The sequence below is a fragment of the Mesoplodon densirostris genome, chromosome 11, assembly GCF_025265405.1.
Source record: "Mesoplodon densirostris isolate mMesDen1 chromosome 11, mMesDen1 primary haplotype, whole genome shotgun sequence".
Lineage (NCBI taxonomy): Eukaryota > Metazoa > Chordata > Mammalia > Artiodactyla > Ziphiidae > Mesoplodon > Mesoplodon densirostris.
In genome coordinates this window covers 8211707-8225304 of record NC_082671.1, presented here as the reverse complement: position 1 = coordinate 8225304, position 13598 = coordinate 8211707, and the positions used below count along the sequence as shown (strand labels likewise).

The 13598-nt window shown below is 48.8% G+C and overlaps 1 protein-coding gene across 1 annotated transcript; it reads right to left on the bottom strand.

The window, feature by feature from the left end:
• Positions 1–681: 681 nt before the first annotated feature.
• Positions 682–5888, bottom strand: LRRC23 (leucine rich repeat containing 23). The gene is made up of 6 exons (XM_060113849.1): positions 5766–5888; positions 5579–5688; positions 4873–5126; positions 3656–3786; positions 2873–3009; positions 682–943 (listed from the first exon to the last, which is right to left on the bottom strand). Exons 1-6 carry the CDS (start codon positions 5886–5888, stop codon positions 682–684), a joined length of 1017 nt encoding a protein of 338 aa, XP_059969832.1.
• Between the last annotated feature and the right edge of the window lie 7710 nt (positions 5889–13598).

The following is a 13598-nucleotide window of genomic DNA, read 5'->3' as shown; positions in this document are numbered from 1 at the left end:
CTGGGGCAAGAGAAAGGTGTCCTCTGTCTCCGGAAGAGGGGGCGTGGGCCCCCCCAGCTGGGAGTCTCCTCAGTCTTGGGGCCAGCATCTTTGGTCTCCTGGAGGAAGAGGACAGAAGCCAGTCCTCTGGGCCCCACTGCACTCCCACGGCCGCCTCTGCCCCACCTGAAGTGCCAGCTGCCACGCTTCCCTGGCCTCAGCCTCAGTCTCTTTCTGCCTCATCCTGCCCTCCTTTCTTCCTCCTGCCAGTGTCCTGTTATTTTTAGCTTTGGCTCTTTAGTGCAGGATCTTCCTCTCCTGCCTTCTTCTCTAGGCCCAGCTGCCATCCTCATACACCACGGCCCCCAACCCCGCCGCCCACCATGCCCCAGACCCAGCATTTCCCATCAGGTGTGGCTGCCCAGCCCACAGCCACATCTCTGCCTGCCACCCCATTCATACTGCTTACTCCTCAGGCCTCTTCATGTATCTCCTAAGCCTCTCAGCTCCTCCCAGGCTCTTCGGGTTCTGTCTCCCCACCCGTGACTCCTAACCCAGGTCTCCCCAAGGGTTCTCCTTGCCTCTGCCTTCCTCACCCACCTCCCCCTACAGCAACTTCCCTTCCCATCTGCCAGGCCCTTGGCCTCCTCTTCTGGCCTCGCTGCCCCCCTTCCTTACTGTCCTTGGAGGCTAGGGGAACTGCTAGATCGATGACTGGTCCAGTTCCCGTTCGGGCTCAGGCTCAGCCTCCTCCTTCACCCTCTGCCGGATCTCATCAGCCTCAGCCCGCTCCTCCTCCTCGTAGAAGTCCTTGTCCAGGCGCTCGAGATGCGCCATCTGCACCAGGGCTTCCTGGCGGTAGCCGTTCTCCTCCGTACACGGGTTGTCCAGCAGCACCAAGGCTCGCAGCTTGGGCAGGTCCCGCAGCTTGGCGAGCTCCCCCAGGTCAGCCACCATGTTGCCCCTGCCGGTGTGGTGGGGAAGTGTTCACGAGAGAACAATGGGCTTCGGAGGCCAGCTACCAGGTTTGGGCCCTCAGGGGGAGTCTCGCACCGGGCTCCGGTTTCTCTAGAAACATGGCCCCTGTGGATTGGCCTGCCACGCACTGCCAGATGTGCTGCAGAGACGCTGTGTAACCCTACTCCTGTCCTGCTCTGCCCTTCAGGGAATCCCTAGGTGCCGCAGTCTATTCTGTAATGTGTCATATTTATCTTTTCGGAGCAGCAGAGCTAGGTCTCAGCCCTGTCTTGTAGTTGGGGAGTCGGGGGGAGTCTCCTTTGTAGGGACAGATTTCTGTGTCATCACACCTAATCAAAGGTTAGAAGGTAGGACCCGAGCCAGTGGAGAAGGAAACGGGCTCCAGGGTCATGGAGACGGTGCTGTCTTGGTGCTCCCACAGGAAGGAGCCCGGAGCTGGGGATGGGTCGGGGCCTCCCAGCCTGAAGAATAAGCTTCCTCCCCTCAAGTACCTCATTGTAGGATACTGTGTATTGGTTTCAGGCTCTTGCCTCACACCTTTGTGACATCAGGCTTAAATGTTTCAGCCTTATCTCAAGAGAGGCACTGAACCACGCTGGTGTTTCTTAGGGGCTGTACTGTCCTTGCTTGCAGGTCTTTGGCCCCAGGGGCACCTCCCAGCCACTGAGACAACCCCTCTGCCCCACACTTACTTCCAAACATCCCTGGTAAGTAGCCACTGAGGAAGGTCCATTATCCCTGTCTAGACCATTAATAGGAACACAATACCCCCTGCACCCTACCAGACCAAGAGGGCAGAGCTAATTAGCAAGAGATGCTCCAGCAGTCAAAGCAGGACTTCGGGCCTCAAGGTACAACCACCACTCCCTACTTGGAGACTCTTTTTCCACTGCCAGCCTCGAGGATTTGTCTTTGTTGACGAAGGAGGCAATTTCCTTACATCTTTGCTTAAAGATACACACATAAAATCCTCCATCCGACAAGAGCTGCTGCAAGAAAATTGCCCCTGATCCTCAGTGCCTTTCCATCTAGAGATTTTCTTTTAAGTACTCTTCTCACCTCAAATCTGAACACGGGGACTTCCCTGGTGGCGCACTGGTTAAGAATCTGTCTGCCAATTCAGGGGACACGGGTTCGAGCCCTGGTCCGGGAAGATCCCACGTGCCGCGGAGCAACTAAGCCCGTGCGCCACAACTACTGAGCCTGCGTCCTAGAGCCCGCGAGCCACAACTACTGAGCCCATGTGCCACAACTACTGAAGCCAGCGTGCCTAGAGCCTGTGCTCCGCAACAAGAGAAGCCACCGCAATGAGAAACCCGTGCACCGCAATGAAGAGTAGCCCCCGCTCGCCGCAACTAGAGAAAGCCCACGCGCAGCAACGAAGACCCAACGCAGCCAAAAATAAATAAATCAATGAATAAATTTATGGGAAAAAAACAAAAACAAATCTGAGCATGTCTTGTGTTTTATAGCAGTATGGGGCCATCCCTTACAGGTGGGGCTCAGGAGAAGAGAGGCAGGAAACTGGAAGGGGAATTGGGGCCCAGGAGATGGAGAAGGGCAGTGGAAACTTATACGGGATGGAGCCAGACTGTGAGTCCCTGAGAACAGGGACCATCTCTGATTCCTTCAGATGGTTCCCAAAACACAGCACAAGGCCTGGCACGTAGTACATTCTCCATATGTGGGTTGAATGAATAGGATTCAGGGGTCTCAGGCTACAAAGGTCTCAGTGCTGTAATTAGGACTGAGGCAGAAGAAAGTAAGGACAGGAGGGGTGAGGATCAGGACAGAGGATGAGGTGAGAATCTGGGGGTGGTCTAGAACTGGGGGATTGGGACCAGGGAGAAACATAGGGTCAAAGGTGGCTCCTGGTCAGGGGTAGAGGCAAGGTGGGCCTGGAGGGGGTTCATACCTTAGGTTGAGGTACTGCAGTGATTTCATTTCCTTGGAGAAGCCACTCAGAGTTTCAATCTGGTTGTCTCGAAGATGCAAGGTAGTGAGATTGCATAGGTTTTCCAAGCCTTCCACCTTCTTCAACAGGTTCTGGGCCTAGACCCCAGGATACAGTAGATAGATTGGGAGAGGGGAGCAGGGAGAGGGAAGGAAATCAGAAAGAGATGCAGCGAAAGAGCAAATCTAAGAGGTAGAGAGGGTACAGGAGGGGAGTGGAGGTGGGTAGAGACCCGTGTAGAGAGTAAAGAATCCAGAAGAAGCTGCCAACCCAGAGAAAGCTCAGCAGTAACTCTCACTGCCCATCCCAGCACAGCCACCTCTGATTAAGGAGGAGATTCTTCAACCCACCGCCCGGGCCAAGAGCCTCACTGCTCCACTGAGGAGAAATGGCTTCAGCTCCATCCTGGAATGAGGCAACTCAAGAGTCTAAAAGCCTAGGCACGTAAGGGGCCTCCTTAGCCTGACCTGAACCTCAGTTATGCACATGGTGCTGCTACCTGTATCAAAGTAAACTCTCTATATTATCCACACATTGTGTATTATCAGCCCTGCTAGGTGGTGAGCACCTTGTCTGTTTTGACTCTGAATCCACACAGCATCTGGCAGCAAGTAAGCACTCAGAAAATGATACCTATTATGATGATGATGAAGTTAGTAGGTGAGTCTACTAGAACCAGGCATCCTGGCCCCCAGGACACTGCCCCCTTCCCAGCACCAACCACCCTCTGGCCCAGTGAGCTACCAGGAAGAGGTTCTTCAGCTTAGGAAGGTTGATTCCCAGGGTGCTGTTCAGCTGGTTCCCCCGAAGCTCCAGTGTGTGCAGGCTGATCAGCTTTTGGGGGTCCAGACCTGTCACCATGTGGATGTGGTTCCCTGAGAAGGAGGGTGTCAAGAGTTCAAAGGGCCACTTCAAATGTTCAGCAGCAGAGCCTGAATCTGGGGAGCCTCTGTGTCACCTTCTCTAATGCCAGGTGATACGAGGAGGCACAGCTCCAGACTTAAGAGCTGCGGAGCCCTGGACGGTGGTCTGGCAGTCCAAGGGCCTATGGATGTGCCCACCTAAGTCTTTGAGGAGTGAATGAGGGGTGCCCAGCAATCTGTATGGCTAACTCCCTCTCCTCCTTCAAGTCTTTGCTCAAATGTCAACTTCCCAATGACACTTGTCCTAACCAACCTGTTTGAAATCGCCACCCCTGCTCCCCCACCTTTCCTTTACCCTGATTTTTTCCATAGCACTTATCTCCTTTTAACATGCTTTATAAATTTACTTATTTTTTTAATTTTTTTATTTATTTTTGGCCATGTTGGGTCTTTTGATACTGCTCACGGGCTTTCTCTAGTTGCAGTGCACGGGCTTCTCACTGCGGTGGCTTCTCTTGTTGCGGACTACAGGCTCTAGGTGCGCGGGCATCAGTAGTTGCGGCGCACGGGCTCAGTAGTTGTGGCTCGTGGGCTAAGTTGCTCCGCAGCATGTGGGATCTTCCTGGACCAGGGCTCAAACCTGTGTTCCCTGCATTGGCAGGCAGATTCTTAACCACTGCGCCACCAGGGAAGTCCCTAAATTTACTTATGTACTGTGATCATTGGGACTTCCCTGGTGGTCCAGTGGCTAAGACTCCATGCTTCCACTGCAGGGGATACGGGTTTGATCCCTGCTTGGGGAACTAAGATACCGCATGCCACGCAGTGCAGCCAAAGATTAAAAATAAAATACTGATCACTGATGATTGCCTGCCTCCCTTGACTACAGTGTAAGCTACAGGAGAATAGGGGTTTTCTTTGTTTTGTTCACTGCTACATCTCCAGCACACAGAACTGTCATCGTGAACCATCGTGAGTGTCTGAATGAGTGAATGAACGAATGCAGATTGCTGTGTGGCACAGCCAAGGACCACACTGCCCACTTCTGTTGGCCCCAGACGAGGAAGGAATCTTGTGAGGCCCACCCTAAGGCCCCACCTTTGAGATCCAGGCTGGCCAGACGAGGATGAGAGATGCCCTCAGTGTCGGTGATCTGGTTATAGGCAAAGCTGGCGATCTGCAGGTAGGGCAGTTCGTTCAAGCGGGCACTCCGCAGCTGGTTGCCATCAGCCCTGAGCCAGAGCAGGTGGGTGAGGTGATTGAGTGGGGACAAGTCTGTCAAGTGGTTTTCGGAAACATCCACATAGCGCAGATGGATGTAGGAACGCAGCAAGTAGATGTCTGTCAGATCCCTAGGAGACGGTAGAGGCCAGGGTCAGGGTTAAGAATCCAGCAAGGACTGTCAGAGGTACTAAAGCAGAGGGCAGTATGAAGATGGCTTAGAGTGGAGAGGAGAGTGGCTGACAGAAGGGAGGGCTGGGGAGGGGGAAGAGAAGGTAGGTGGGTTCTCAACGGTGGGCAGGGACCTTGTGTCTGTGAAGGGCTGAGAAGCGACACTCTGAAAGACAAGTAAGGGAGTCCAACGGGAATCCCCACCTCCATCCCATACCCTCACAGCCTCCAATTGCCCAGGCCAGCTCTGACACAGGGAGTCACAGCGTCCTGAAAAGTAGACTCTATCCTTCCCTCCTCACTGGTCCAGGATGCCAGAGATCCAACCTCAGCCGAAACACCCAGGGTGGAGGCTGAGAAAGGACACTGGGTCCCACATCCTCAGACCTCTTCTGGTCCCCCATGAACACACCTGTCTTTAACCTCCAGCTTGACGTAAGCATGGGCCAGTCCATTACCCGTCTTGCAGAGCGCAGAAAGCCCTTCCTTCATCATGTCCTCTGTGAGGGGCGTGGACATCCACTGCAGGAGGAAGCGGACTCAGGCATCCCTTCCACCCCAGCCCTTAAGCCCGGCCCCCTCTGTTTCCAAGCTCTCACTTCCTCAGGGTCTTCTCCCTCTTTCCTGTGGTCCTCCCACTCCTCTGTCTCCTTCTCGTCGTCTTCCCTTTCCAGACCATCCAGGTCTGGCTCAAAGTCTTCCAGATCATCTTCATCTGACATTTCTCTTCCCTGCTGAAGGCTCTGGAGTCAAATCCAGTTAGGTCCCGGCCCTGAGAAAGAAGGTCTCCTCAGCGTCTGCCAAGGCTCCCTCCCTCACCTCCATGAACGGGTACCCCTCTCATCACCGTATCACCCCAGACCTCCTGCCAGCGATGCGTCTTTCCTCATCCCTGTGAACATCTCATTTGGACTCCCAACCTCCACTTCCCACCAAGGACCCCTCTCACTTGGATGCCTTCCCAGACCCCCAAGGCATTTCCTGCCCTTCTCAGGGGCTCCCACTCCTCCAGCAGCTCGGTGTCCAGCTTCCTGGACTTCCCTCTCCTTAGTTCTTCCCACTTCTGCCTTAAACCACGTTCTCCTCCAACCCTCCCTGCCGCCCCCTCCCATCCCCTCCCATCTCTATAACCCCCGCACTACTCCTTTCTTCTAACTCTCCCACGCCGCGTAGACCCATTTCCCTGTCCCCTCTGGGACACCAGCCTGACACGCAGCCTCCAACCCTCCCACTCAGTCAATCCTCCTCTGCAAAGGGGCGCAGACCCTGGTTCTGCTCAACTAGAAGCTCTACTGGAGAAGGCTTGGCCCCGAGAGGGAAGGACTGTTTGGTAGAGGGCAAGGGAGAAGGAGTTGTGTCCTGCTGTTATGGCAACGGGGAGGCCGGGCACTGGCCTTCCGCAGCTGGCAGCCGTTGAGAGAAGAGCTGCGAATAACCGAACTGAAAATCCGCCGCGAAGCAAGCGGACCGGTAGTTGCCTGGTTACGAGCCCAATTTCCCAGTCCTAGGAACCCGGATGAGGGGCGGTAATTGGCCCTCTAAAAAGGCCAGTGGGCGTGGCTTAGTAGAGCTGAGGGGCGGGGCTAGCCATTGCACCACGCGAGACCTTAAAGGAAACGGACAACCTCAATGCAGAAGTACTGTGAATTCAAAAGAAACTCATTCCCTGAAGTAAAAGGTGGGCAAGAAGGGCAAGAAATACCAAGTGGTTGGTGGCGCAGTGGTTTAGAATCCACCTGCCAATGCAGGGGGCAGGGGTTCGAGCCCTGGTCCAGGAAAATCCTACGTGCCGCGGAGCAACTAAGTCCGTGCGCCACAACTACTGAGCCTGCGCTCTAGAGACCGCGAGCCACAACTACTGAAGCCCAAGTACCACAACTACTGAAGCCTGCGCGCCCAGAGCCTGTGCTCCCAACAAGAGAAGCCACCGCAATGAGAAGCCCATGCACCACAACAAGAGTAGCCCCCTCTCACCACAACTAGAGAAAGCCCATGCGCAGCAATGAAGACCCAATGCAGCCAAAATAAGTAAATAAATAAACTTATGAAGTATTTGGTCTGGTTCCCCCACCAATAATTATTTTCAGGTAGACCTCTGGCAGGTGGCTTCCTGGAGTGGAAGGAGCCCAGGCCCGATGTATCTTAAGACCTGGATTGTTGGGAATCCCCTGGCAGTCCAGTGGTTAGGACTCAGTGCTTTCACTGCCATGGCCTGGGTTCGATCCCTGGTCAGGGAAATAAGATCCCACAAGCTGCGCAGCGAGGCCGGAAAAAAAAAAAAAAAGAAAGAAAGCCTGTTTTGGAGTCCTGACAGATCTGTAATTCACTAGCAAGTTACCTAAGACCCCACTTTCTCATCTATAAAATAAGTTTAACTATACCAACTGACAGGGATGGAGTAAGAGTGTGATGTATGCTGAAGCACTGTATCGATTGCTAAACCCAGCTTGGGACCATTTCCATCCATCCTCATCTTTTGATGCAAACCTTCTGTGGGATATAAAGGGAGAAAATCCAGCAAGAGCCACTAAAATAATCCTCATCCGGCACTGTCATATAAACAATCAAGAAGAATTGGTACAGCCACACCCAGGCACTCAAGCCTGTGTGACTTGTTGAAGGAGATGGAAAAGAGAGGTTGAGATGCAACAGATATTTCTGGAGGGACGTTGTGCCAGATATTTCTGCCAGACGTGTGTGAGATGCCTTTGCAAGTGCTATTGAATCTCCACATCAGTCCTTTGGGATAGATATTTGGGAGAAGAGGAAATTAAGGCTTAGCGAAGCTAATATTCCTGCATGGGGGAAGGGAGATATTACCAATCCTGTAGAATCTAATGTAAATAAAACAATTAGGTCTCAAGGTAACATGTCGTGTGATTATTGTTAACGTGTGCATTACAGACTATACAACAGGAAAAGTGGTCTGATGGCAGATGTGTTGAGTTGAAAATCGGGAAATACTACCTCCTGCCTTGTCCGGCTTGGCTAATATAGTTCACAGACAAATCTGTTCACTTGGTATCATGGAACTAGCTGGGGTTTTAAAGTCAGAGGGAGCAGGTTCCAAACCCACTCCACCACTTAATAGCTGCATGTTCCTCAGCAGGTTATATCATTTTACTGAGGTTTCATTCTCACATTTTTGAAATGGGGATAAACATGTCCACCTCAAAAGACTGCTGGACAGTTAAAAGAGTGTCAGTTACCGCCTTCACTTAGTTGTCCCTCGTAAACATCTCCCACCCACCCCTTGCCTGTTTCCTCGGTCCTGGGGGTGTTGTGAGGAATAAAAAAGAGTAAATAGGGGACTTCCCTGGTGGCGCAGTGGTTAAGAATCCGCCTGCCAATGCAGGGACACGGGTTCGAGCCCTGGTTCAGGAAGATCCCACATGCCATGGAGCAACTAAGCCCATGCACCACAACTACTGAGCCTGCGTGCTACAACTACTGAATTCCATGTGCCTAGAGCCTGTGCTCTGCAACAAGAGAAGCCACCACAATGAGAAGCCCGCGCACTGCAACAAAGAGTAGCCCCTGCTCGCCGCAACTAGAGAAAGCCTGTGCGCAGCAATGAAGACCCAATGCAGCCAAAAATAAATAAATTAATTAATTAATGGGGGAAAAAAAGAGTAGATAGCTCTCTGAAGGGCTAGAAGTGCTTTGCAAAGGAGTTATCACATTGCTGGAGTGTGGAGAAGGGGAACATCCAGGTGGTTTGATGTAGTCGGAGAGAAAGGATGTGATTTTCTTCCTTGGCGCAGAGGAAAGGGAGGTATCATTTAGCATGCTTTTGTTAAGCACATACTCTCTGCCAGGCTGGACTGGCTGGGCACTCAAGGACAATAAAACACAGGCCCTGTCTTCAGGGGGCTTACAGTCCAGGGATAGGGTTAGTGGACAAGTAATTCAATATAATGAGAAATATGTTATAATAATGAAACCCAGCACTTATAGGGCTTTTATGAAGTGCCAGGGGATAATTTTTTTTTTTTTTTTGCGGTATGCGGGCCTCTCACTGTTGTGGCCTCCACCGTTGCGGAGCACAGGCTCCGGACGCGCAGGCTCCGGACGCGCAGGCTCAGCGGCCATGGCCCACGGGCCCAGCCGCTCCACGGCATATGGGATCCTCCCAGACCGGGACACGAACCCGTATCCCCTGCATCGGCAGGCGGACTCTCAACCACTTGCGCCACCAGGGAGGCCCTGGGGGATAATTTTATAATACACATGCACACATAATATCACATATGCAGGGCAGAGATTCTAGACAGAGGAGGCGCCAGTATTAAGTCCTGGAGGAGAAAGAGCTCAGTGTCAGTGGAAGGAAGGCAGGGGTTCTGCTGGCTGGAGCGGAGGTGCACTCAGGGGCATGAGGGAGGGGCAACAGATGGCTGGACTTTATCCCCAAAGCTGTAAGGAGCCGCTGGAGGTTTGATTTTGTTTTGTTGGCAAGGACTGAATTGATGCCGTGGAATGAGAGCTAGAAACTCCACGTCCTTCTCAGTGACATCCTTCCCCCAATGCCTGGTCCAGAGAACATCTCCTTCGATTACAAAAGTACTATTTAATTAAAATAAAAATGCAAATAGGGCTTCCCTGGGGGCGCAGTGGTTGGGAGTCCGCCTGCCGATGCAGGGGACATGGGTTCGTGCCCCGGTCCGGGAAGATCCCACATGCCGCAGAGCGGCTGGGCCCGTGAGCCATGGCCGCTGAGCCTGCGCGTCCGGAGCCTGTTCTGCGCAACGGGAGAGACCACAACAGTGAGAGGCCCGCGTACCGCAAAAAAAAAAAAATAATAATGCAAATAATAGAGATGTGTATATAGAGGAACATAAAAGTCCATGATCTCCCTCAGCACCACTCTCATTAATATATAGATTTTTAAAAGACAAAAATGGTATCAATCGGGCCTCCCTGGTGGCGCAGTGGGAGAGTCCGCCTGCCGATGCAGGGGATACGGGTTCGTGCCCCGGTCTGGGAGGATCCCATATGCCGCGGAGCGGCTGGGCCCGTGAGCCATGGCCGCTGGGCCTGCGCGTCCGGAGCCTGTGCTCCGCAACGGGAGAGGCCACAACAGTGAGAGGCCCGCATACCGCAAAAAGAAAAAAAAAAAGGTATCAATCATACATACATCTGGATTATTTTCATTTAACAATATGTCTTAGACATCTTTCATATTACTAAACATTTATCTACCTCTTTGTTTATAGTTTTCTAAGTCTTCCATTATATAGCTATATGGTAATTTTTTAACTGTTTTCTGTTGAGGTGTATTAACTTTAAAGAAAATTATCAACATTATAAACAATCCTGCAATAGAAATCCTCATAGATATATCTTTGCTCTTCGGTGTGAGTACTCTGTAACAGTACTTCTCAAATTTTAGTGTGCATAGGAATTGCCTGAGGAGCTCATTAAAATGTAGATTCCGACCCCTTAAAGTGATACCAATGCTGCTGGTCCATGGACCGCATTTTGAGTAACATGGCTCTGTGGAATACATTCTTAGGAGGTGCAGTTTCTGGTTCAAAGTGTATGTACTTATCTTTACCAGTCTTAATAGATTGAAAAATAGATATGTCGATATTATTTTTTTCAGGGAGGTTCGTTTATTATGGCATTTTTAAGTTATAATTAACATGCAATATTATATTAGTTTCAGGTATACAACATAGTGATTTGATGTTTTTATACATTGTGAAATGATCACCCCAATAAGATGAGTTACCATCTGTCACCACACAAAGTTGTACAGTATTGACTATATTCCCTATGTGTACACTATATCCTCATGATTTATTTTATAGCTGGAAGTTTGTACCTCTCAATCCCCTTCATCTGTTTTATCCATCTCTCCATCCCCTGGCCCTCTGGCAACCACCAGTTTTTTCTCTGTATCTATGAGTCAGCTTCTGTTTTGTTTGTTCATTTGTTTTGGTTTTTAGATTCCACATAAAAGTGAAATCATGCGGTATTGTTTTTCTCTGTTTGACTTATTTTACTTAGTGTAATATCCTCTCTCTGACTTATTTTACTTAGCGTAATATCTTCTAAGTCTATCCATGTTGCCGCAAATGGAAGATTTCATTCTTTTTTATGGCCAAGTAATATTCCACTACCACACACACACACACACACACACACACACACACACACACATCTTCTTTATCCATTCATGTATGGATGGACACTTAGGCTACTTCCATATCTAGCTACTGTAAATACTGCTGCAATGAACACAGGGGTGCACATATCGTTTGAATTAGTACTTTCGTTTTCTTCAGATAAATACCTAGAAGTGGAATTGCTGACTCATATAGTAGTTCTATTTTTAATTTTTTGAGGAACCTCCATACTGTTTTCCATAGTGGCTACACCAATTTACATTCCCACCAACAGTGTGTGAGGATTCCCTTTTCTCCACATCCTCGCCAACATTTGTTTTTCTTGTCTTTTTAATAATAACCATTATCAAATAACCACAAAATTATTGTGATTTGCATTTTTGATTGTTGGTGAGGTTTTTTTTATATGTCTATGTATTTGTATTTATTTTACAAAATGCCTTTTCATGTCCTTTTTCATGTTCCTGCTAAGTCATTAATTTTTAAAATTGATTTGTAGGAGCTTTATATGATCTGAATATTAACTGTGGTGGAAACGGCCAGTTTCTTACCTGATATTCATTCTTGCCATCTATCTCACTAACAGAACTGTTTTTAAACAGCTTATATAAATGAAGTTATACAACATGTGGTCCTTTGCGTCTGGCTTCTTTCACTTAGCATTATGTTTTCAAAGTTCATCTGTGTTGTAGCATGTATCAGTACTTCATCCCCTCTTAATTGCTGAACAATATTCCATTGTATGGTTTATACCACATTTTATTTTATTTCTTCATTCATCAGTTGAGAGACATTTGGTTCTTTCCATTTTTTGGCTATTATGAATAATGCTACTATGAACGTTCATGTACAAATTTTTGTGTGGCCGAATATTTCCATTTCCCTTGGTTATATACCCAAATAGCATCAATAAAAAAATAATACTTTTAGTATCAAGATATTGAGTTCTATACAGTAATGAATGGATTCCAAAGGAGGACATGATTCTTTGCCATGTGGAGATTTCATTCTAAAATATTTACAGTTTCAACATATTCATTTATTCAACTATGAATATTGAGTGCTTACTAGGTACCAGGCATTTTGCTAGGAGCCTGAAATAAAATGTTACAAATAGAACCAGACCTCATATATTTCAACTAGTTTATTGGCCATTTTTTCCTTACAAGTGGAATTGTAAGTGGATCATATGGTAACTCTATATTTATCCTTTGAGAAACTGCCAAACTGTTTTCCAAAGTGGCTGCCCCACATTACATTTCTACCAGCAGTGTTTGAGGGTTCTAATTTCTCCGTATCCTGGCCAACATTTGCTATTACCTCTTTTTGATTATAGCTGTCCTAGTGGATATGAAGTGGTATTTCATTGTGGTTTTGATTTGCATTTCCCTGATGGCTAAAGATGTTAAGCATCTTTTTTGTTTTCATTGGCCCTTTGTATATCTTCTTTGAGGAACTGTCTGCTTAAACTCTTTGCTTATTTTTTAATTGAATTTTTTTGTCTTCTCATTCTTGAGCTAACAGAACTTTTATATTACTGGGGCAACACTGTGCCCAGCTTAAAAAATATCTATGTTTCTCAACCTCCATTCACTGCTGATAGGTCGGTTAGTGAAACTTCTAGAATGTCCCTTTTTCCTCCTCCCCTTTCTCTTACTTCCTCTGTAAAGTAGAAATGTGATGGCAGGAGTTCCAGCAACCACATGGGGCTGTGAGATGACCCAGAGAATATGAGCCACATGCTAAGATGCCAGAACAAAAGTAGAAAGCAGCCTACGATACAGAAAATATCATGAAGCTATCGTATCACCACTGAACTGCCTGTCTCCAGACTTATTTTATGTAAAGAGAAAAACTGGTTAAGCCTCTGGGTTTGGGGGATCTATGTTGTAGGCAAATGCAATTCTTACTTGATTATAACAAATTATCTCAAAACTTAGTAGCTTAAAACATTCATTATCTCAGTTTCTGTGAATCAGGAATCTAAAAGTATCTTAGCTTGGGCTACAGTTATCTGATGGATTGACTGGGCCTGGAGATGGTTCAGTGACATGGCTGTTAGCAGGACTGTTCCTTGCCATATGGGCTTCTCCACAGGACTGCCTGAGTGTCCTCACAATTAGGCAGCTGGCTTCCCCCAAGAGAGAAGGAGACCAAGGTGGAAGCCACTGTGCCTTTTATGACTTAGTCTCCAAAGTCACACAGATCACTTCCACTTTATTCTATTTTTAGCAGCTAGTCACTAAGTGCAGCCCACACTTAAGTAGAGGGGAAATAGGCTCCACCTCTTGAAGAGAGGAGTAT